The sequence below is a fragment of the Daktulosphaira vitifoliae genome, unplaced genomic scaffold (assembly GCF_025091365.1).
Source record: "Daktulosphaira vitifoliae isolate Bord-2020 unplaced genomic scaffold, ASM2509136v1 Scaffold_4, whole genome shotgun sequence".
Taxonomy (NCBI): domain Eukaryota; kingdom Metazoa; phylum Arthropoda; class Insecta; order Hemiptera; family Phylloxeridae; genus Daktulosphaira; species Daktulosphaira vitifoliae.
This window is the reverse complement of record NW_026099575.1, coordinates 34,975,943-35,002,616: the sequence shown is the minus strand read 5'-3', so window position 1 is coordinate 35,002,616 and position 26,674 is coordinate 34,975,943. Positions and strand designations below refer to the sequence as shown.

The window sequence follows — 26,674 nt, the reverse complement described above, 5'->3', positions numbered from 1 at the left end:
TGTACCGATAATAACTATCGGTGTATAATACTTTATACAACAGATCACCGTATTACTATGAACCGGTAATAATTATCGGTTTACGAACCGTAAAATTTGCACGTCTTTTATAAATCAACGTGAGTAATACTCACGTCCCCTAAACTTTAATGAATCATAGCTGGCTATTAAGTGAATAAAATAAAAAAAAAATTTTTTTAACTAAGTCCAATCTGATTATATAACAAAAAAATAGGGTTACCATTTGAAAATTTAAAATTGATTCTAATTTAAAGCATAAGGGATGATCATAAAAATGTAATTTTACTCACTGAGTAGCCAAAGATAGAAGCATAATATTTCTTAAAAAAAAAAAGATAACATATTTTAAAAGTTAATTTGTGAGGCATAGTTAATCAATCATTCTGTATTACAATGTAATAGGGTGGATCAAAAAAAGTCGATCTTCGAAATTTTAATGAGAACTATTTTAACTTTATTTTAGACATTAAAACTACTTTGTGAAAATTTGAGATTTTTAAAAAAAAAATTACTGGTGGCTCAAAGTGTTTTATGGTCAAATATTATGATTAGTATATCAAAATAGTTGGAATTTTACTGGTGAATACAAATTTTTTAGTTTTAAAATTTTAAATCGAAAATTAATAGCTTGGATATCATAATTAACATCGGGAGTTACGAATCTTATGCCGCTTATCCCGGCACCTTTAAACTCTATACAAGGATTGAGTAGACTCTATACATAGGTAGGAAAGTCTGCTCACACACAACCTTACTTGATGCCTGAGGGGTTGCTTACAGGGAACAAGAGGGTGTGTGAGGCTGGTAACAGAGGTAACTTAAACTATAAATAAAAAATAATTATATTGACAGTAATTACAAAAATCTATCAAAAATAAAACAAAGATAAGTCACTGAAAATAAGTATGTCAAAAATTACCACCATGGCACACTAGAATAAAGTTGCCACTTTGGTACAATCAAAATAGTATAAAGATTAATCAATAATATATATAAAGAGATATATAATTTTTTAAACTGCAACAACAATCAGTAAAATGAAAAAAAAAACGAGACTCAAAGTTAACATCTATACTAATACTTTACAAAAATTTTTCTTAACCTAATATTTACAGAAGGAGAGGAAGAAGGTGTGGAAACATGTGTAGCCCGGCAATGTGACTCAGACTAGTTTTAGGTGGCAGCTTCGTTCATTGAACGTAGTACAAAGATCTTTTGTGCCTTTACAATAACCTCAGTACTCGTTACATTATTGATATTAAAGAACATGACAATTACACATAATAATTTTTATATTAATAAATAAAGATCACTATTCTTTTCTATAATTTTCTTCAATCTTATGAAACCTAGTACTCATACTTAAAAACATATTATTATTAAGAATACCGAAAGATAACTCCAACCCAACTACTTGCTGCTATTTTTTCTTTCTTTTTGAATTACTATATTACTGTGCCTTCTCAAAATATATGCATTTTTATGGCTTCTTAAATATTATGCATTTTTATGGCTTCTCAAAATATATTCATTTTTATGGCTTCTTAAATATTATGCATTTTTATGGCTTCTCAAAAATTATGTATTTTTATGGCTTCTTAAAAATTATTTATTTTTATGGCTTCTTAAAAATTATGCATTTTTATGGCTTCTTAAAAATTATGCATTTTTATGGCTTCTTAAAAATTATGCATTTTTATGGCTTCTTAAAAATTATGCATTTTTATGGCTTCTTAAAAATTATGCATTTTTATGGCTTCTTAAAAATTATGCATTTTTATGGCTTCTTAAAAATTATGCATTTTTATGGCTTCTTAAAAATTATGCATTTTTATGGCTTCTTAAAAATTATGCATTTTTATGGCTTCTTAAAAATTATGCATTTTTATGGCTTCTTAAAAATTATGCATTTTTATGGCTTCTTAAAAATTATGCATTTTTATGGCTTCTTAAAAATTATGCATTTTTATGGCTTCTTAAAAATTATGCATTTTTATGGCTTCTTAAAAATTATGCATTTTTATGGCTTCTTAAAAATTATGCATTTTTATGGCTTCTTAAAAATTATGCATTTTTATGGCTTCTTAAAAATTATGCATTTTTATGGCTTCTTAAAAATTATGCATTTTTATGGCTTCTTAAAAATTATGCATTTTTATGGCTTCTTAAAAATTATGCATTTTTATGGCTTCTTAAAAATTATGCATTTTTATGGCTTCTTAAAATGTATGCACTTTTATAACATCTTAAAATTTATATATTTCTATGGATTCTTAAATTTTGTCTATTTCTATTAGAAAAGGTTTCGTAATATTATATATATCTATGGCTTCTAAAAGTTTTTAATACAATTTAGAATATCAAAGATTTTCTAAGTTCTATAAAATAAATAATAATAATAATTAGCTTCGGCAGAAAGCTGAGAAGGTATTGGTTTTTTATATGTCCCTTATCAGGGCCCACAAGTAATGTATACGAAATATCCATTATCTAGTGGAAATCACAACATAAGAGTAAAAGTAGTTAATGAAAGCACCTACACTAAAAAGTATTTGTGAAACATGATCATTACACAACCAATTTTTATTTTAATTTTATCTAATTTTAATAAACTGTTTTAATTAGGACCTAAATAAAAGATCACATCACATCCAATGAAAAGCTACCAACATCAATTGACTTCGCTTAACCTAAAGCTTGCACTACAAATTACATCAAATAAACAAATTTACAAAAAAAAAAGCTAATCCTAAATTGGATACAAAATTATCAATAATGGAATATCTTGAAAGTAAACTATCAAACCTTCAAAATAGAATAGCGTCTCTTATTACTTTATAATTATATAAATAATTAATTTTATTAATTAATTTTCATACATAAAATCTGAATACACCATCATATTAATCATTAAAATATATATAAAATTGTATCACATCATTATTTCAATTACTTCATAATAAAATAATATTGGAGTAGTATATAAAAAACCATTTTTTTCTCGTATTTTTTGTAATAATAACATGTTTTACTTTATATTTACTCAAAGTGCAAAAAATAAATATTTTTTTAATTTTTTTAAAATTTTCTATTTTCCGGTTAATGTTTCATAATTATAATTAAATCTTCTAATCTACATTCGTAAATTATAGAAAATTTAAACCAGAAATGTTCTACAATTTTACAGCAATAATTGTTTTTGAAATAACACAGAATTTAATTTATAATTTATAATTTTTAATTATTTTATTTTTCAACTGAAAATATTATTCTTAAGCATATTACATAATAATTCAATAATTGTATACTTATTTAGATTAATACCCCATTTGTGCGTTTATAAAAAGTTCACTTAACATTTATTTGGTGCGAATAAGATTAGTGCAATTAAAATAAAATAAATAAAACTTGGCTGTTGGTGGAACATTCCATTGAAATGTTACAAGCATCAAAAAATGTGGTTCCACCAATATATATATATATATATATATATATATATATGAACTATTAATACACAAAAATTAATGATATTAATCAGACATCATTTATATAGTAACTATGGTCTATATTTGTAGTTATGCAGTTTAATTTATTTTGACCATATTTAAATCGACGTTTTCAAAAACTTAAATTAAATTAATTTCAATTATTTTCTGTGTGTTTTGCCGGCTCTCGTGGTCTGGTGAAGAATGATATAATGTCAATGGGCAATGGAAACACAATTGTGGAGTTCTTCTCTGCTGATATTGTGTTCAATGTCTGAAAAAATTAAATAATACGTATTAATTCAATCTAAGCATGTGAATGAATTACTAGTGTTTATATTTTTTCAATCAGCTCTGAGAATACATTTACCAATTCGCCTGATGACGATTAGCCGGAAATATGCAGATTATATCTTTCACCTTGTTACGATATTATAGAATTTAAAAGTTTAACCCTAAGTTTTTTGAAATATTAGTCATAAAAACGTATACAACGAAACATGTAAATTGGATTTCATTACCTACAGCGAATTTTTCTCAAAATAAATTAACATGTATTATATTTAATGAAATATATAAAATGAATGCTCCAAGTAAAATGAAAAATTATTGTTAATATTAAAAGACTAAACATATGGTTGGTATAGAATCAATGTTATTTATCGAATACAAATAATTCACAAAAATTAAAAATTAAATGATTCATAATAGTATTTTTTAATAGAATATTTTGTCTACATATAAGCCTTAAAAATGACATCATCTATAGTGCCATTCGTCAAATAAATAATATATAATTAGGTCAGGAGGATGAAAACACGCAAAAATTTCACATTATTTTTAGAACTAAAATGATTTATATATTGACCAAAATTTGAGGATTGGATCTAAAAAAACATCTACTGAATATTGTAAGAATATCAATTACTCCATTCATTTACCCAACCCAGCCAAACCCTAATGCGTGTTACTGAGTAAGAATAAAAACCATATAAAAAATATGAATAACTTTTTAAATTGTATAATTTCATTGTAGCAAATTTGATGTGGGTATGCAAATTCTTTACCTGTAAATATCTAAGCTGCAACGCAGCTGGAGATTCACTTATCACTTCCGAAGCTTCACGAAGAGCTCTCGAAGCTTTTTGTTCTCCCTCAGCAGCTATAACTTTAGCACGTGCTTCTCTGGCCGCTTCAGCTTCCGCAGCCATTGCTCTTTGTAGTTGTACCGGTAATCTTACATCTTTTCTGTAAATAAAATTATAAAAATATTAGATTTTAAACAAGTGATGTTAGATTTTAATGTAATAGTTACATTTCAACTCTTTCCACTTTAATGCCCCACGATTCGGTTGCGTCGTCCAAGGCAATTTGCATGGTTTTCGATATAGCATCTCGATCGCTTAGGATTTCATGGAGTGGTCTAGTGCCTAACACATTTCTTAGCGTAGTCTGCGCTAACAACCTAGTGGATTGATGTGCGTTGGCCACATTGGCCACCGATATGGTTGCGTTGCACACTCGATAATACACAACAGCATCTACAGACACTGTTACGCTATCTTTAGTCAATACCTAAATTATATTTGACATTTTTTTATTAATTACATAAATCATTTTTAATATATCTTATTTTGAGATAAGTAAAAAAATGTCGGTTGTCAAATGACTCGAAAAAAATTATGCATAGTGTATATAAATTTTTTGTATAAATATTTGTATAATAATACAAATATTATATGTATAATACTATAATGTTAAATGAAAATTAAATGTATGTATACATATAATTTTAAAAATAATTTTTTTTTTTAATTACTTTGTCAAAATCATCTTCATTTCACGCATAATTATCACATAGTTTTAAAAGGTAGATCACTTGTTTTAATAAAAATGGTTTTATAGTTGTACAAAATATTAAAAGTGTGTCATATAAAATAATTTATAATTAACAACTAATTAATTTTTTAAAACTAATCCAACGCTAAAATCACAATTCTAACTAACGTTATACCATGTGATTCATATGACTAATACATCTATAGTAAGACTTTTATAGTTTTTTATGTGTTCAAGCTTCAGCAATACTACTATAACTCCATACTACTATTCGGTCAACGCCCTCTGATTAAATAGTAATTCATATCTTTTATTTTTCAGACATAGTGACACATACAACCGTAAAAATATAGGTCAATGTACTTTTATGTTATATAATTCAAATACCTCTTGGGGTGGCACATCATAAGTACGTGTTCTAAGATCGACCCTGGCATAGTTGTCAATACAAGGCAAAATAAAAAACATACCTGAAACCGTTAATTAACAATCAATTATAGTTAAATAATTTACATAACTTTATTATTATTTTTAATTTTGTATTTACCAGGTCCTTTAGCACCGCCAGATACTAAACGCCCCAGTCGAAATATAACAGCTCTTTCGTACTCTTGAACGACCTATTGAAGCATAGTTAAATGTTAACGCGTACATACAAGTTGACATTGAAATGATTTTTAAAAGGCTTACTTTAAAACAAACAAATAATGAAAATGGAAATGTTATGCATACAAGAAACCAAGCACATACAGTTAGGAATTTTCCACAAACGCCTGGATCAGCTGGCGCACTATCTTCTGCTATAAAATATAAAGAATAATATTAATAAATATTTGCTTAATTTTTGTATATTGAAGTACATAAAAAAGTATATGGTCAAAATTTCATTGATATAATTATAATTAGGTCAATAAAGATTAAAAAAACAAAAATAATATTTTTATCATTGTTGTAATATAATAAATAAATTTATCTTAAATACATTTTCTTTAACAAATAAATATTTAATGACAAACAAAAATAGCATTTATTTTTTTACATTATAATCAATAATGTTGTGTAAATAATAATTAATACATTATAATAATATTGTTACAGAAATTACCTACAAAATATTGCGGATTTTTGAAAATATTCTAACGTTACTCTATAAATTTCACTTAACAAATTTATTCAGTTCTGATTATATTACTCTACGATTTTAAAAAAATTAGGGATTTTATGGAAATTATTATTTCTTTTGAAAACTTATTACTGATTAAAACTGATATTTTCGTTATAATATGTAAATAAACAATAGATTACTCGATAAAGTTATTGTTTTATCAACGATTAGTCAATTTTTTAATCAAACAAAAGTATGACATGTCTTTTGTATAAAGTTTTAGAGTCAAACTATACATTTGATAGCTTTTTCTTTAAAAACAATTTCATATTTTGTACTCGATTAAAGTAACAAGATATAATCAATAATTTGTCAGTACATGGGTAGTATAAATTAATTAATTTTAAATGACTAAACAATCAATAATTTTAATTTAAAAAAATAATTCATTATTATAATATTTTTATAAATTTTATGCATAATTTTGTCACCATATACTACATTAATAATTCTAAATATAGTGTTATACATAGTTTTTTAGAGTATATAAGTCAAATTTCTAGACCGCATTAGACTTTTATTTATACATTCATTCAAATGTTCATTCGAACGTTACATACCCACTCTATATATTAAAATGATTGTAACTTAATAAGTACTTATCCTAAAATTGTTATTAATCCATCAAAATTGTTTATAAGAAAAAGTCTAAAACATAGCTTTTATGAAATTTCAAAAAAGTAACAACTTTTTTTTTTTATATTGATTATGTATTTATAACTTCGGCATCTTCAGATATTAAATACATTTTATAATTGATATTACTGTTAAGATTTAAAATTTTATAGTACCAAATATTAAAAATATTCTTTTAACGCAGTCCAAAACTGTAAAAATTATTTTGTCTTTGGCTACTAAAAATAATCAATATTCTTACAATTTTATGACTTTAAGTAACAGAATTATTTCTATGAAATTTTATAATCAAATGATTGCTTTTTAAAAAACAATCAGAAATTCATAACAGGCGCAGTAATGTGCCATCATTGGTAATTCTAGCATATTAGCGGCTACCAGTGCTGGACCAATACTGACGTATGTCTGGAATGATAACTGACCGACTAGTACTGGTGATTTACCATATACATATTACGCCAGTACTGGTACTTTACAAATAGTTCTTCAAAGAATTAACATCCAACTAGATGTGAAGTATGTGATAAACCTTTCCAGGGAAAAGATTAGTTCTTGATAGATTTGAATTCAATAAAACAAAGAGCAATACAATAAATCAATATGTGGTTTTCCCATTAAAAGGTTTTTATTCTTTGATTAAGATATCAAACAAACAATGGACACTCTTTACGCCTCTTGAAATTGCCACTTCTCTTCTTTCTATATGAAATCCTCTTTTGAATGATTTCACGTCGCCCTTATTATATTTAAAAGTATGTATACAAATTATCGTTTTTATGAATACTTTATCACATAATTCATTTACATTCAACTTAGTGAATTATGAACAATAGCATAACCAGGAATTATGTGATAAAATGAGATGCCATGAAAATAATTCTTGGAAAGTAGAATCTATCATAATCTTGAATAAAATGAAACTTATGTTTAATCGCCAGATACATTTTTAATGAAATTCGCCGTTATCTTTCGAGAACAGTTATCTCGTAAAAAATATATGAATATATCCCTTTTACTCTGATTGCATCTGTTAATACATGAAATTTTAACAAAAACATAATGTTAAAAAAGTAAAAGATGAATATGAATACTATTCATTGACTAGATTGTTAAAAAAAATTATGAATAATTATTAAGCTACACCTCTAAACCTATACTAATTAAGCTCTAAAAGCTTATTTACGGATCAACTAGCAAGAATTGTTTACTTTTTTATGTCATTCGAATAAATAAATAAAATATATTTTTTTTTTAAAAAAAGAAGTCTTTTTACTATTTTTAACTATTTATGATCTAAATAAATAGTTATAAGGTTCTGACTGATAGAGTAATTAATTTAAGTGCAAATACTTTAATTATCACGAAACATTGCATGCTTATTATACTTTCTAGATAATAATTAGCCATTGCATAGGTGACTAATGTTGCTTATATTACTAACTCTCTAAAGTTAATTTAATTAAGTCAATCATCATCAAATTATGCGATTATTTTGTTTATGCCAATATTCTCAACATTTTTTCATTATAAGACGTATCAAAATGACAGAAAATATATCATATTTTATAGCGAAAAAAATATATCCGAACATAGAACCTTATCTCTATGATAACGTTAACAAGCTATTGTGAACTATTTCGGTATTGCCGTTAGTTAATACTTCGAGAAGATGACTCTTGAATCTGAATAAACCTAACACATAAGAGACTCACAAGTATTCTTCTACGTTTTGTAGAAATTTTAATAATATTTTACGTTTCTCTTAGATTGAAAATATTTTTAAAGGCAAATCAATCTTAGTTAAAGTAATGTTAATTATTATTTTCTCAAAATTAAAAATAATTTAATAATTATGTTCAACTAATGAAATGAAAATAGATCATAAATTGATATATGGAAAAAAAAAACACTTGATTTTAATTGAAAATCTCTCTCTATAGTTTCAATCCATGGATTGGTTTGAAGCCATCTTCCATTCTTCTCTATTATCGGCGAATTGAAAATATTGGATTTAAAAAATAAGTATCTCGTTTATTTAAGTTCGATTTTTGACTTACCTCCGATAATGCGATGCCTCTGATCGGCTGTAGCTCTAGAAGTGAGGTGGTGATTAGAGAGATCAATGATTTCTGATGATTCAGCATCTTGCATGTTTTCTTTTGGCTTCACTTTAATTATATTTGAGTGCGAGTTGTACGTAGTTAACGACAACGTAGGTTTTTGTCTGTTGCTAAGTTTTAACTTCAAAGGGGACGAACAGTCGACAAAATTAATATTTTATAACAATATATTTTTATATCTGAGTATTGTGTATACGTGTTTCGTGGCTATTTTTGTGATTATAACCTAGACAACCTATACCTATCAAGAAAAATCCAATCTGAATAATTTAAAACATAAATACCGGGTTAAGTCTTGGCTATCGTACAACTTTAATGCGATTGGGTATCCACAGGGGATGCAAAATTACAAAGCACAAAACAACTTCATGTGGCGGCTACAGCGGAGTGTTTATATTAGCGCACTAGCGCTCCATATTGATCCGTAAAAAGGGATGTGTTACTATGCTTTTCCCTTAAAATAGTAAATTCAAGTTTAGTTCGATTATAATATAAATGAACTATATTATAGCTGTCAACAACTCGTATAGAGGTAAAATATAACATTATGAATTAAAAAAAATAACGGAACTCACTGACACAACGCGGTGTAAATAAAACGTAAATACAAGTACTTAATCATTTAAATAAACGTGTTTTGCCAAAAATTCACGAATAGAAGAATTTAACGAGTGAATCTTATGTGAAATAGTTTTCAAAACGGCAAGATTTAGGGTCTAAAAAATTAAAAATTATCCATAAAAATAGTTTTTGTTTTAGGGGAAATTTTTTTAATTACGGGCGTCAAAACTGGATACAGTTATATCGTTTTATGTATTTTTAAGCAATATCAATTAAGTAAGAAATGAGCATTTATATGATATGTCAAAAGAAATAAAAGAAAATACATCACTAAAATATTTATATATTTTCTGTTAACATTTTGGTTTCAGAAATAGTTCTATCTTTTTTTATCTAACTAGCTTACTTCTTCATCAACAGTTATAATATTCAAGTTAAATATAATGTTAATGATCATAGACGTAATTGGATAGTACTTTAGAATACTTTTGAGATGCTTAAACTCCCATCGAAGATCTGCTTTATGACTTTTAATTAGATTATGAAAAATTATCAATTAATTAATTATTATGTGAACTAAAAAAATATTTTGTATTCAACTTTTTCCTCGCTTTTATTCTAACTGCTTAGAATCGGCCACATTTATCCTAAACATTCACTTGACACGATCTCCCACATCATATATGCACCCCAAACCCAACCCACCCAACCAAACCATAAAAATATTAAGTACATCGTTAAAATGTTTTTTTTTGAAATAGCAAAATTAGACCAACTTAGACATAAAACTTAGAAAAGTATTCAATTTATGTTGAATTGTTTTGATGCTAAGATTTTATTAAAAAACAATATATTTAACAAAAGAGTATTGATGTTCAATAACAAAACTATATCAACTATCTTCAACTATATCAACTTTTAAAACAAACAATCTATGTAAATTTCAAATAAAATTAAATATTTATCTTATATACTATACCTTTTTTTAAGCAACACTGAATTATTTAGTTAATTATAAATTATGGTGAAATTTTTAACATAATCTACTCGACTTCTTCCTAAAATAATATCAATAATAAAAATACTATTCCTGGCTTTTTTAATTTCAAATACTTATCGAATTAACAATCATAAAATACTTTACGAAGGATTTCTTCTAAAAAATATTTAATAATTGATTAATCTCTAATTAAAACTAAAAATATTTTAATATTTTTAGACCATCAAGGGTTTAAAAGAATCATTTTGTATTAAAGAAGTAAGAAGAATTAATTATTGATTCAAACTTCTGTGAAACAATTGGCCAATAATTTTCGTTTACCATTAATAATTCAGTTTTTCATCGTCATCACTTTAAAAAAAGGCTGAACTTCAAGCATGAGTAGAAAAAATTTATTTTAACTAAATATTGTGACAATTATTTTTTTTTATTTTAGGGTTAAAATAGGTCAAACGAAGAAATTTCAACTAAGGTCAATAAGAAAAATCACTAAGCACTTCTTAGAAGTGTTTAAAGTTTGTCAGCCTTTAAAAATTATAAAAAAATGACATTAATGATAAATAAATGTTTTTATTAACAAAATAATGTTTTGGTCTTCAAATGCTTTTAGGATAAACCTAAAAGATTATTAATAATTCATAAATTGAGAATAATTATTATGGTAATTTTGAAAAATAGTGTTTTGCAGGGAATTCTTTTTTATATAATTTAAGTAGAAATAGATAAAAAGTAAAAATTAGATAAAACAAAAAAAAGCAACAGTTAAAACTACAACTTGCTTAATAATGTTTATAAAAGTTTATGAATTAAAAAAAAAACAATAATTATAATTGTTTTTACACTAGATTTATTGTAAAAAAAAAACTTTTTTTGAGTTTATTAATTTTAAATTAAAAAAGAAATTGATCAAACGACTTAAAAATGTGTTTAAAATTGTTTTCTCGTTACTGTAGACGACATTTAATGCAATATCGAAAAAAGATTTTTTTACTACTTTCCAATATTATATAGTTGTAAATCATGCGATGGAATAAGTATACGATTATTTAAAATATTTAACCTTTCAAAAGCTTAATTTAGAAATTTGTAGTCACTGTCTTTTTTTTTACTCTGACTATTTCACTAAAAATTTACTATATATAAGATATAGATTTTTTGAGCTTTTAATTTTTAAAATTTTATATTCAGAGTTTTCATGAATACTACCGTGTTTTAAAATTTTGAAAATAATTTATTACTTGGTTGTACATATAATAAACAATATTTTTTAATTTTGTATGATATATAAAATTTAAAGATGATATTGATATTTGAAGTTTACAAAAATAATGTGTTTAAGAAATTAAAAATATATGTAGTTATAAAAAATTTCATTTATTCTAACTGGTAGGAAATTTAATTTTGAAGAACATTTTTATATCGCATTAAATAATAAAATAAATAGTACATATTAAGCAAGACTTGTGACTTAATGCATTTATATAATTTGTTTGTACTACTTCTGAGGCTTTTAACTACATGAATAATTATTATCAAAGTATAAAGAGTACTGCAGGAATATTTATTATTTTGATGAAGTGATATCCTCCAAGTCCCCAAAAATAAATTTAAAATTATATACACTGTAAAGTGTTATAAAAAACTAAAATATACTCGAGATAACTTAAATGAATTTCCAAGCATTCATTATGAGTATACATTTAAGAAAATATTTCGGTAATAAATAAAACAATATAAAAAAAAACACATTTGTTTGGAGTTAAGTTAGAGAGTCCAAAAGCAAAAAATTGGGTTCTAGGAAAAGTTATTTTTTTTTTTAATAATTGTAATAATAAAAAAATATTGTCAAAATTTGTTTAACTTGTTTAATTTGCGTAACAACACATATGGAATAGAATTAAATAAAATTGTATACATTAAGTCAGTTTACACAGCATTAATTGATTATTTCATTAAAAAATGGATCTAATTTACTGTTATAAAAGTTTAAACGGATTCATTTAATAATTCCAAAACTATCAATAAGATTCATCTAGCATATAGCTTATAAATACATTTAGTTAATTTAAATGCATCAGTCCTGTTTAAAACAACGTGCAATGTAAAATCCCTGCTACTAATCGTTTTGACAATCTAATTTTTTGAAAGCATGTCAAATCTGACATTTAAAGAATCAAAAACATACTCCAAAACTGAAAATAACTATTTGATAAATATATAAGATTAACTTGTTTATTGGGGTTAGCAACATATTTAGAATAGCATTGAATAAATTATTTGTACCAGACTGTTGTTTTTCATTTATTAAATTATTATTTAAATTTTTATTTCATTACTTTCATTTTTTATTATCGAGTGAATTTCATTGAAACGATGGACAATTTTCCTATTTTTTCGTCTATTGTGCTTGTTTATTTTTTTATTCCTATTTCAATTATTTAAGAAGTATCATTTGTAATAAAATTTCACAAATCATTGTTTAATTTATTTCTAAATAATAAATTAAAATGTATTGCCGTTTCATAATTGAAAAGAATGTTCAAATAGAAGTAAAAATAAATTAATCATTTAATACAAACACAACCAAATTTTTTATCATATTGATAATACTTAAATACAAAGAAATTTTTTCAATATTAGATTACTTATTTTTCAATTTAATCAACAAATTTCCTCATATTTTTAAGCCTTCCAAGATCTTTTACAAGGTTTCATAGTTTTTATACTGGACTTCTTCTTCTTCCTCGCCTAAATCCCAACTACTTGGGGTCGGCCACCCTTATCCTAAACTTCCACTTGACACGATCTCCCACATCATCTTCGTTCAAATCAGCTGTCCTCATATCGCATTCAATAGCATCCCTCCATCTCTTTTTTGGTCTTCCTCTACTCTTCTCTATAATGACTATATAAGTCATTAATTTTTATAAAATTTGAAAAGAACTGTGTTGTTAGATGGATCATATTTTAATTTGTGTCTGTAGGGTTTTAGATGAGAAATCTAGGATCAGGGCCAATTTTTACAATAAGAAATCTATACTTCCTTTATCTCTTTTTAAATTATTCCAGTGATTAAGTGTGAATAGCATAGAAATATACTTATTAAGTTATAAAAGTAAAAATCAAAACAATTTAATCTTTTAAATTTTATTATTAAAAGATTAACAATATATAACTATAAAACAATTTCTTAAGAATTAATTCATTATTATAATAACAACTTTTAATTAAAACAAATATTCAATATAAAGACCAGAATTAGCGTTATTGACATTAACAGAATGTTTTAAAATTCTAAAATATAGTAGATGCATAACTACTGACGATAACATTTTTTTTTTGTATATAAATATAAAAACAACAATTAGGACCTGAATTTATATATGTGGACAATATATTTCATACATCTTAAAAGCTAATGTTTACAAATTACATTTCATTTTAAGTAAAACTAAATTGGACCCCAAGTATACAATGAAAGAAAAAAATTAAAAGAAAACTAATAACTTAACAATCTAAGGTATTTATAAAATATTGTGGTAAATAAATTGAGCAACAAAATATAACTGGCATTTCTTTAAAAACTAATCTCTAAATTTTGGCACCAATTACAATTTGAAACAAATACTTTTATTAAAAGCCTAAAAATTCTAAAATTTTTCTTTCTTAATTTAACTTAATGATTAAAACATATCTTGATATCTACTAAATAACTCGAATATGAAATTGAGTAGTTATTTCAGTATATATTTAATACATTTTTAATTTTTTACAGAATCAAAAATTTATATAAATCTGAAATTGTTAAATTTATTAGCTAATATAGTCAAGCTATTTAAGTATATTTACTCAATGTTTTACCGATTTTATCTATTTTATAATTAATATATGTAATATCCTAAAATGGCAATCAGTAACACAATTGGTAAGAAAATACTGTTCAGTACAATAATATTGTGAGCGTTTATAAAATAAATTTACTGTAGTAAATTTTCCAAATCGACTTAATTTATACATTTTTTACATTTTCAAAAAAAATTATTAAAAATTAATATTATTCACAAAGAATGACAGAATAAAATGATTAATATAAAAACCAAGAATGAAAAAATTATTATTTAGATTAATAATGAATTTTAATACAAAATTTAAGTACTCAACAAGAATTGAAGTTTTAACATAACCTCATATTCATAAATAAATAAAAATTTTAATCATTATTAGGAACCAACAAATTAAAAAAAATATGTGTTTAAAACAATGAATAGGCGTGCAATAACTTTTAAAATTAAATAAATCAATTTTTAAATATAATTCATAACATAAATTTAAATGAACAAGTAATGTAATATTAAAGTAAGATTATCAAATTAAATTTATAATTTGAAGCTCTTACCTAACTCATGTATAATAGAATAGCTAATATTACACAATAATTCAATACTTAGTAATTTGGTTACAATTGAAAGGTTTTTTAATTTTTTGAAGAGAAGTGATTTTTTTTAAATAACATTAAATTAATCCGTTTCTAATTTTTTATATTGGATTATTTAAAATCATTTACTCACAATATGTAACGAAACCAGTTTTTACTTATAAAATAAAAATGTTAGCATATCTGGTATATATTATAGCAAGTCCAGTAAATACGTAGAATTCATATGACAAAAATTAATGTTTCTTAAATTTCCATCATCTTACAGAACTTTAAGTATAGTATAATCATTAGAAAATGTTTGAACAATTGATTAAACTACACTCAAAGGTAAGATGATTTCAATACAAAAAGAAAATTTTTTTTGGACAATTTCCAAATATTTACTTGACTCACTGTATATATATATATATATATATACAGAGTGATTTTTTTATCATAACCCACTCATTTACTTACAGAATAATAAAAATTTAAACATTTTTTTTTTTATTATCTTTAGTTACACATTATTCTTGAATTTTTAATTATGTAATACTTTTTAAGTTCATCCCTTATACCTTGTAAGGGGGTCAACTTTGTTTTTTTAAATGGTAACACATATTTTTAATTTAATAAAATGTTTGAGTTTTTAATTCAATAATAAATGGCATTTGAATTTTTAATAAAACTTAATTTGTTTATTAGATATAAACATTTAAAGTTTCAAATTTTTGAGTTAATATATAGGTATAATACACAAGGGATTACAAATACAGGTAGCTAATTGGTTTTTTATGATATTGCTATCACAGTCACGGATTGTTTATTATCAATTATGACTATCAATAGATATACTTTTTGTATTGTCAGTTAGTGTATTTATAAACTCACAACAATGTACCTTACTATCATTGATAATAACAATGCTGTGTACCTGCTAATATCGATGTCATAAAAAACCAATTAGCTACCTGTATTTGTAATCCCTTGTGTATTATACCTATATATTAACTCAAAAATTTGAAACTTATAATGTTTATATCTAATAAACAAATTAAGTTTTATTAAAAATTCAAATGCCATTTATTATTGAATTAAAAATATGTGTTACCTATTAAATTAAAAATATGTGTTACCATTTAAAAAAACAAAGTTGACATCTTTACCAGGCATAAGGGATGAACTTAAAAAGTATTACATAGTTAATAATTCAAGAATAATGTGTAACTAAAGATAATAATAAAAAAATTTTTTTTAATTATTATTATTCTGTAAGTAATTGAATGGGTTATGATAAAAAAATCACCCTGTATATATGTATACATTACACTTAGTAATCTAGGAATGTATAATTATGTACAATAGCTTATACATAATTTTTTTAATTTATATTAATTGTTAAATCTTCTAATAACGTTTTTATCAAAAAATGTCAATAAAAATAAAAGGTAACAAAATATCAAATATTGAATATTATGTAAAATAATAAAAATGGTAAAAATAACCCAAAAAAGGTATATAAAATTATTAAGTTCACTAAAATTATTCCAAAAAGAATACTCAAATTACATTATATATATATATTATAAACATTCAAATAAAATATGTGGCGCTTTGTGTTTTTATCTTAAAATTTACAATTATATTATATATCTTGCACATTGTTTAAACACTAAAAATTTGAAATATCAGCCTTATTAATTACTAAAATATTTATATATTTTTAGTGACAACCTAGATTTTAGATCCTAAACAATTTAAATATCATACTATTTATCACAATTTAATTTTCAATGTAGATATCATATTTTATGATTTATTATACAATATCATGGTATTGTCGAAGATGAATCAATTACATAATCACGTTGTAATATTTTAGCCCATAGTGTTTTCATTGACTTTTCTGCTTCATTTAATAAACAAAATACAAAATCATGTTCTAAAAATTTTGTATTAATTATATCTGACTCTTTTACAACTAATTTACCTAAATCTGTTACTGTGATGTTTTGCTTAATAGCAACAGTACCAGTTATATGGACATCATCAATCCAAAAATAAGGAGTAACTTGGGCTTCTTTATATAATTTGTATATAACATCAGGTGAATAAATTATTGCCCAACCTCTACAATAAATTGGATACCAACGGTCTGGATATTCTGCATATGACACTCTCCATTTGGAACGATATGACCGCTTAACCATAAAGTACATAGACAGTTCACACATAAGTAAATTACGTGCTCCTAAAGGTGATAGTTTATGATTAAGTATTTCTAACAAATATGGAGCATTTACAAATGTGTCATCATCAGTTTTGAGCAAATAACGAGCACTAGGACAGTAATACAATGTCCATTTTAGTACCATCACATGTTTATAAGTTAAATTACGGTAACTATCAATAAAATTTCCTTGTACAATATCATTATAAGATTGATTTTCTTCGATTATTTTATTTTGAGTAATGTTAGAATCTGAAAGACCCATAAAAAATAATGTTGGTATCATTTTTGCCCATGTATTTCTTATGGCCTGACGTTTGTCATAATGATTTGGTGCAGAATGAATTAATGCTATAATCAATTGAGTATTATTGTTGCATACTATATGATTTATGTTGAAATTGAAAGATTGTAAATCAATTAATGTATGAAGGTCTTTTTCTGACAAAGTATGTAGTTCGAAAGGTTTTGATGTTACATTTTCTTCTGTAAGTATATGATATTCTAAGTGATTTGGGTAAACTTCGTTGATACTTACAATTTTGCTCCATACTGACCATAAGGAAAATGTAATTAAGGTTAGGCCACCAAGTGATATAATTAATGTTAAGAATCGTCCTATCATGGCATTTCTTCAATTATCAACAATTCTGAAACATAATCCAATTATTTATTAATTTCTAAATCACAATTATTATTACATTATTAAGAAAATATCTGTAGGTTATATTTAATATAAGAATCTTTATAGATTATAAAACAAATTTTCAATCTTCAAAATTACTAAAACAGAAATTTAATATAAATTTTAAATCAACCTGTAATTGGTATAATCAAGATGTCTACAACAGAGTGCGACAGCAAAAGGGGACAAAAAAAGACGGAAAAACTCAGATTACAGTCAGAGCGTAATTTTGAGTTTACCGATGCACACTTAGAGTCAAATGATTACAAATGGCACAAGAAACAATGCACGTTTAATATAAAGTATTTTTATCAAACCAATAGTTTTACAGCTACTCAACACATTTTTTGCAAAGAATTCTTAATACATTGTAATTATTCAGTACCTTACACGTATGCAACTAAAGTATAAATTGAACATTCTGAAGCCACAACAAACAGAAGAGGAGGAGTAAAAACATGAGCATGGTATAAAATTTTAGTAGTCCAAGATTTAAATGAAAATTATTTTACAGCTTAATTGTTTTATTATGAACATTTTATGCCTATGATCAACAAAAATGAGAATGTCATGTACAATATTTGAATTACTATCTAATGTACTGGAGTTTAACTAACCCACAACAGCTTCACAGCAACCTTTTCATTATTCTAACATTATGGTTTCGTATGCCATTTCTTCATTAAATATTATTGGTCCATTTTTTATTTTAATTAATTTAGAGAACTGTAACTATTAACGCCAATCAAAATATTAAGCACAATTTTTTAATTCAACTATATCAATATGACCAATTAACAAAATTATGTTCCAGCTATACAGCCTCTTTGTTCTCCTGATAATTTTTTGTGCTACTCTATTTTATTCTACTCTACTTAAACTATTCTTAAGAATGTTTTGGAAATGTATAACCTTAAGTCATTCTTTTTAAGAGTTTCATAAGTTTTTTTTGTATCCATATCATGAGTATCTAGTAAATTTTGAATATGTAATAAATTTTTAAATGTAAATGTATTAATATTTTATTTATATCAATAGTATAGCAGTCCTTAATCTCATTTTGGATGATATACTATCTCTAATTACATCATAAAACCCAAATAGAAAAATATAAGAAAAATACTTAAATGAACAATATTTCATCCAAAAATAAATTTTCTTGTCAATCAATTTATATTACACTGATTTTAATTAAATAAACTTACCAATGATCTCTTATCTAGTTTAAGTTTGTCACAGAATATAATATTGTCAATTATCCTAAAAATATCATAATTAATAAATTAATAAATAATATATAAAATTTTAAAACATCATAAAAAAATTTATCTTTACAGAAAAGTTTTAAATTAAATATTACTTTGAGATCTTTTTGAAATAAGAATCATTAAACCAATAGAAGGTTTTTAAAAATTTATTTAAAATAGCATTTATTTCTTATATTTTATATGATAATTTTGAAATCATTTTTTAATTAAGTACTTATTATACAATAATAATATTCTATGTGTATATAATTATTTGATCACCACTTTTAAATTAAAAAAAAATATTTGAAAAGACTTTATTCAAATAATAATATATAGTTTTATGGATAAAAATGTACTTTAAACAATTTTGTAGATCGAAAATATAGCAATGTCATTTTTATACCATAAAAATTGTATTTTTTCTTTTTTGTAATGGTACATGAACATGATTCATGTCATGGTTAGTATTACTATAGATAATTTGTTGTATGACTGCTGTACCATAACTAGTTTTAAATTACTTTCTCTAATTAGTTCTTCCTAATTAGATTCAGCATTATAGATGAGTTAAGATTTATCATTCATTAATTAATGTTTTATGGATGATTGAATCATTAACAAACAAAAAATAATAACTTGAGTAATAAAATAAATTCCATGTATCTAGGATATTTAAAAGTTTATAAAATAAATGTCAAGTCTTCTTATCTGAGGTCACATTTATTTAATATAAAAAAAAAAACTAAAGTTAAACTAATGAAATGATACTAATTTTAAAAACAACTATGAACACTTTTTTAGTTATTTAACAACGTTAAGAAGTCATTTAACAAAAACTTTAAAATATTTATGGAAATAATTATTTTTTAGGTGTGTTAAAATAATAGGTAACATAGCAAATTAAAATGAATAATAAGTTAATGAATGAATAGTTATTTCTTAATTATAGACTTTAATTCAAACTTTATAATTCAGGTCACCAATAAAGTTATTTAAATTTGCATGAAAATTTTTTTTAAACTGAACATATCTAATATTTTAAACAATATACTAATATAACGTAATAATGTTTAACCACTTTCAATTTCAGAAAACCAAAAAAGAGTTGTATGTGATCTTTTTAAGTACATTCATACAAAACACACTTATTTTATGATTTTTTTTTCCAAACTGAACATTATTTCCATTGTTTTTCTTTTCACACTTTACCTTTGCCTAAAACACCAGGAATATAAATTTAATACAGAATGTCTTCTCCTTAACTGTCTATCTCTAAGAAGAATATTTTATTTACAATTATTTCAAATTAGAAAACCAATTTTAATAACATTATTGATTTATAATCATCCTCATTTATTTATAGATTTATTCTCGGCATAACAATCAAAAGTCAACTTTTTTATTATATTTGTCTGTCAAATATTTTACTTTATTACTGGAGAGAAATTAATATTGGTATTATGCTCAAATAAAAATATCTTACAAACCAAAATTTCTTTATAAAACTTAAAAATACTCTATGAGAATTAATATAGTTAAAAAAAATTTTAAAATCTATTATGTTATACTATAATTAAACTCAAAGTATATAAAAAAAAATTATTATTATAAAACTAGCACTAAATAACTAAAACTTATGTGTATTCTATATATTACCGTTATAATTATTAAATTATCAATAATTATATTAATACAGGCACTAGTAAAAACTACAACGTTTCAATTAAACATTCAATAGCAATTAGATATTTTTTTCAGTATGACTAGAATTTGATAACTTGAATTTATTTATTATCAATTATTAAAATTAATTAGCATGATGAATCATTTTTAATGACTAAAAATGTTTATTTAAGATAATAATTATCATGAGTAAACACTTGACACTTGTTTCCTTCTCATTAAAAGTATACTCTTGGCTGATTTATATTTGTATACCCAATACAACTTTGATTCAGTTCACAATTTCAAAAATATCTAGTACCTAAACATATATTATTCCATGATCAAGTATTTGTATGAAATAATAAATCTTTAGAAATGAGAAAGAAAATTTTAGCATAATAATTATCATGTCATTTATGCTACAATATAATGCTGTGTAGAGGTGACTTACAAAATATAGTAAAAAAAAAACTTGAAGGGAAATCAGCCAAAATATGTGAAGATTTAAATAAAAAATATTGAATGATAGAAGTACTATGTAAATGAACCAATATTGACAGCTGATACCAGTACAATTATAGGATGACATGGATATACAATTATTAAGCGTTATAATGAATACAAACGATAATAACAGAGCAAATATAAATGGTAAGTGATAACGTACAGTAGTCAAACAACTTACCGAAATCGATGAAGCCGGCGGTTTAGTCGGAGTACAGCAAATAGCGTGTGACCCAAAGCGTTTGTCGTCCAGCCGATACGCCCGCCGACTTATAATGACATAGTATATCAACGACTACAATCATGTTCTGATGAAGTAGGACGACAACGCACACGCAATATCTTTAGAAGAGTACTGATGCATGATGAATTTCCTCAATTAGATTTCAATCGAGTTTCGAACCGAACTATATTTAACAGATTTCGGTTCATATTTCGGTAACGGCGACCGCGGAACGATTGGGAGAAAAAAACTGCCAACTCTGTGTTCCGGAGTGGGGCGGCACCGGTGGTAGCAGTAGTAGTGGTAGCATGTAGAATTGGGGGTAGTATTAGTCACAAGAGGTGAGTAAGAGGGGGGTGTCCAACTTCTCCCGGCGATGCCTGGTGGCAATGACGGCAGTATGATCGCTATTCGAAGCGGTGGCCATGGTCAACGTTTCGAGGACACAGCTAACGTTGGGATTTTTGAATGAAAGATAAACAACCGCCTTATTCATCCAACAGTGTGGCCAGTAGCGAAAAATATTGCATCTCTAACGATAAAAATATATTCGTTTAAAGAGGATGAAGACACAATTGCGCTGGCAGCGTATGTCGACACCGGTGGCATTGGCTTGCCGCCACAGTTACATTTCCCGTTACTCTAGAAGTAATGCATTTAAAGCGCGACAATTCAACCCTTAGTTTAGGTCATAGATTAATTCACAGATTAGGTTTTTATAGTGACAAACACGCGATATTACTTTGGAGCGTAATGGAAAAATGAACTTAGTGTCCGACAAAAGCCTGCGATCATGAAATATGCGAAAATCGAATTGAAGTAACAAATACACAAATAGCTATCGGAATATTGAATTTTTTAGAATTTATTTAAGATTAACACAGTCGTATGAGGCGTTGTTATTTATTGCCGACAGCCACTTCAGAGCACGTACGATAGGCGCGTCGCCGAGTAACGACACGCGCATACTTGACAAAATTAAACAGAACGCGTTGTTGATTGTAATTATTTATTAGCACATTGTCGTTGTGTATCTTTGTTTTGTATGTGTTACGGTGTTTTGAAATGATACTGCGATTGGTTGACATGACATAATAACTCGATGGGTACAAAACGTTGACCGTGATGAATAAAAGATCACGTCGTTCCTAGTTCATTACAATACTCTGATATTGGCGTATTACTACTGCATTCCGGATGAAGGCGTTTGTAGCCTTTTTTAGATGATGTACAAATCCAACGAATATGCAAATTAAGTCTTATCGAGGAACAACACACTTAGCCCTTTTTTCACCTATAAAGCTTTCAACTCCATTAGTGTTTCAAACAATGTAAACAATTATAACCGTACAATGCAAGCTTAACGAGACAATTGACTGACTAAAAATAAACATTGTTAAAGTAATGACGTCATGCCTTTTTAATACTATACATATTGAACACGGTCTATCATTTTTCTGGACGTATTTTTTTGATTGTCAATTAAATTATATAGATTTGGGTTTGGTGCTTTTTTAATACATTATTAATAACAATCGATGTAAGTTTTTTATTTTGTCTTTAGGGCTCAATAATAAGGTCAAACGATTTTTCCAACTAATTTTAATATTTTATGGAATAACACGTAGACTGTTACCTCAGATCGATTGAATTATAAAAAAGCTGTCACGTTAAAATTTTGAATAGTTTATTTAACTGTATAACAACCGTCCGACCTCGGTTCTTAGTAAACTGAAAATAATAAAACGACCGAGTCCGTAATTCACACATATAGAGTTGAATTAATTATTGGGGACAGTTGTATTCGATTGTATTCAAGGCTTACACATACACACTTTAAGAATATGTTTAACTTTAAATGTCCTCTGAAGTAGGTACACGGGTTCAAATCATAGAAAAAACAGTTGCACACGGCTGCAGTATTGTTTTTCAATACTAAAATTAGTTTTATCGATTTCATGGCAAGTTATAACTTAAACAATTGTTGACTCTGAGAAGAGAGAAATCATGTGTGTAATCTGAAATATTTTATTTATACGAAATAACACAATGCAATGCGAGTGCTATCTTTTCCAAGACTAAAATTAGATGTGGTTGTAATTATTTATTGTGGCATTATTTATTTCAATAATAGCTTGCTTATAAATATTAATGATTTGCTTGATGTAAATAATATTAAAAAAATTTGTTTAAACCTTTATTTAAATCATAATCAGCTCAACAATTATAAACAAATATTAACGTTTTAATTATTTAAAAATACCTTTTTTGTACTTATTGTTTTAATTAAAGCAATCAATAATACACAAAATATATTTTTAACGGTTTAGAAAGGCATTTTACAGTAGAGTCAATATAAGACAGTTACTATTTTAGTGTATATGAATACGTATATGAAAAATTTGCTCTTAAGCTTTCTAAATGTCATAATTTATGTGCTACATTTTTTCTCAACCAAGACCATATGAATGAAAAAATAAATCTCTTAGCATTTTTAAAAACCCCTTACTAATTTTGTTAAAATTAATTTTATTGACCTTTCTATTTTTTTCAGCTTCGCATCAAAGATGAGATGGTGTGTGTTTTTTATGACTACCCGTGAACATTCTCAGCTTTATTGGACCGATTTTAATGATCAATAACTTAAAATAACTCATTTTTAATCTAGTTTAACCTTTTAGTGCCAAAAATTTGAAAAACATTCATTTTTAGAAATTTAAATATAAATATTTCATGATGACTTTACCGTAAAAAATAGCATTTTCAAACATTTTATTCTGCATTTTAAAACTGATGTAACTTCATTTTTAGACACTGATCTAAGTTAGATTTTAAAAGAGTATACTAAGAGACAATATATTATATATATTACAATAAAACATATTCCTTTTAATACGATGTTAATAAAAATCCAATGGAAAACATATGTACAGGAAAAGTTTGAAAATATACCACACATGTAAACATTTATTTCTACTCAATTTTTGACATTTTTCCCAAAGGTCTGACTTCTAATCTATATCAAAAAATTATTGATCTAAATATGTATTGTATATCTTTATATGTCTATATAAAAAAAATTAAAGATTTTTAACACTTTATAACGAAACAAAGAAAACATTTTTGATTATATTTTTCTCTTAGTTATTTGAAGTTAAATTCTACTCTGTGAAATCGTCAAAACGAAAACGTTATTTTTAATTAAGCAAATAATTTAACTTGCATACACTCGAGTGAAATTTCAAATCGTAGGACTTGTAAAATTATGATATTTAACAGATGCGCATCGGAGCGTTTTTTATGATAGTGATCTTAATCACTTTCAAATATCATCTATAATTTTAAGATATAATCTCACTTTGCTACGTCTATTTTAATAATACATAATGTTTAATATCGATTTCTAGTGGCATATTAAGGGCCTAACTGTTCGGAGCTATTTGTATTTGGTACCCCTTTAAAAATTTTGTTGAGTAAAAAAAAATTGCATAAACGCAAGAACAAAAGTTGTAAATAAAATTACATACATTTATACATGATTATTATTTGATTCATCGGCTAAAAGCCTCAGGAGCGCCCTGGGACAACTGCCACTGGTACCCTTTTATGTAGACAGGCTACAATCAATTTCACGAAAGCAAATATGATATAAATTGAATGATACGGTTCAATTTAAAATTTCGACTTGGCTAAATCAAAATCAGACCTTAGCTAGGCTGGCTCGAACTCTACTCACTTTTTAAGTAGATATTTGTAGTAGCTATCACCGATGACTTCAAACCAGTTATGTTAAGATGGACAACATAACGAGTTTAACATCTTCCCCCGAAAATTCAGCACCGTTAAGTATTGTTAACTTCTTTAACTGTTTTATTATTAAGAATGTCATACATATGAAAAATGTTAGGATATTTTCAATAACATCCAAAAAATAAATTTAAAAAATGTTTACATGTTCCCGCCCAAAAAAAAGTCCAAATTCATCATTGACTAAACCAATGATAAATTTGGACTTTGAATATATATATATACAAAATCTGATAATAATCATAATAAATTAATCATTTTAAATTAATTTAAAACCTAATTAACATCAAATAATTTATTAATGTTTACCTGTGAGTTAAAATGTTGTGAAACTTGTTGAGTTGTAAATGAAATGTTATCTTCGCTGTAGACGCAATTAAAATAAAACATACTTTACAACAACGCAAGGTCGGTACAGTTCACTTATACGTCAACTATACGGAGACGGAGGTATAGTTTATCTGTACACAGTTAAAACTTAATGAGGAATAAAATTTAAATAATATAGGTACTAATGAAAGTACGAAAAATTAAATTTTTCTTACTGTAGGATATTAAATCTGAAATAAAATAATATCTAATATTTACTAAAGTAAATATTAGTAGAATATTATTATTAATATATGTAGAATTTGTACTTGCTACAAAATTATTTCGGTCTAAGGAACTTAGACAAGAAATTAAGCAACTTTAATTTTGAAGAAATTTTACAATATAGTAAATTTAATTATAAATTATCTGAACAATTTATTATTTATTAATGAATAATTTATCGGAACAAAGGTATAGTTAGAGAAAAAATATGGCAATTGGCTAGAGAAGCAAATGTTAAGGGACATATTTTTGAAGTTAATAACCTTATCTTCCATATAAATTATTAGAAATAAGATATTAAAAAATTATATATTTTTTCTGATTAATTTTGGAGAATATTTACAGCTATTATTGGCTGTAATTATAAAAATCATTTATCACCTCCTACGAATTACAATTTATTTATCAGGCATGTATTCTTGAGTATTTCCATGAGCCTTATGTATTTCAAGAGTTTAAAAATTAAATTAAA

General features: G+C 25.2%; 2 protein-coding genes and 1 long non-coding RNA gene across 8 annotated transcripts; 1 reads left to right on the top strand and 2 right to left on the bottom strand.

The window, feature by feature from the left end:
* Window positions 1–3,248: 3,248 nt before the first annotated feature.
* On the bottom strand, window positions 3,249–9,604 carry LOC126904524 (band 7 protein AGAP004871-like). The gene is made up of 7 exons (XM_050683612.1): window positions 9,204–9,604; window positions 6,036–6,145; window positions 5,893–5,965; window positions 5,733–5,815; window positions 4,822–5,081; window positions 4,574–4,754; window positions 3,249–3,780 (listed from the first exon to the last, which is right to left on the bottom strand). Exons 1-7 carry the CDS (start codon window positions 9,295–9,297, stop codon window positions 3,664–3,666), a joined length of 918 nt encoding a protein of 305 aa, XP_050539569.1. The 5' UTR covers window positions 9,298–9,604; the 3' UTR covers window positions 3,249–3,663.
* Window positions 9,605–9,704: 100 nt separating this feature from the next.
* LOC126904525 (uncharacterized) lies at window positions 9,705–11,407 on the top strand. Its single transcript, XR_007703769.1, has 3 exons — window positions 9,705–9,798; window positions 11,047–11,208; window positions 11,264–11,407. It is a non-coding gene; the product is annotated as an uncharacterized LOC126904525 (long non-coding RNA).
* Window positions 11,408–16,546: 5,139 nt separating this feature from the next.
* Window positions 16,547–26,023, bottom strand: LOC126904019 (beta-1,3-galactosyltransferase 5-like). Of its 6 annotated transcripts, XM_050682643.1 has the most exons (4): window positions 21,760–23,944; window positions 21,066–21,393; window positions 19,365–19,419; window positions 16,548–18,124 (listed from the first exon to the last, which is right to left on the bottom strand). In XM_050682643.1, exon 4 carries the CDS (start codon window positions 18,097–18,099, stop codon window positions 17,074–17,076), a length of 1,026 nt encoding a protein of 341 aa, XP_050538600.1. In that variant the 5' UTR covers window positions 18,100–18,124; window positions 19,365–19,419; window positions 21,066–21,393; window positions 21,760–23,944; the 3' UTR covers window positions 16,548–17,073. The 6 variants fall into 6 exon arrangements, with proteins under 6 accessions (XP_050538605.1, XP_050538603.1, XP_050538600.1 ...); XM_050682644.1 differs by lacking the exons at window positions 21,066–21,393; window positions 21,760–23,944 and adding an exon at window positions 25,918–26,023; XM_050682642.1 differs by lacking the exon at window positions 21,066–21,393 and having other exon boundaries at window positions 16,549–18,124.
* Window positions 26,024–26,674: the final 651 nt, after the last annotated feature.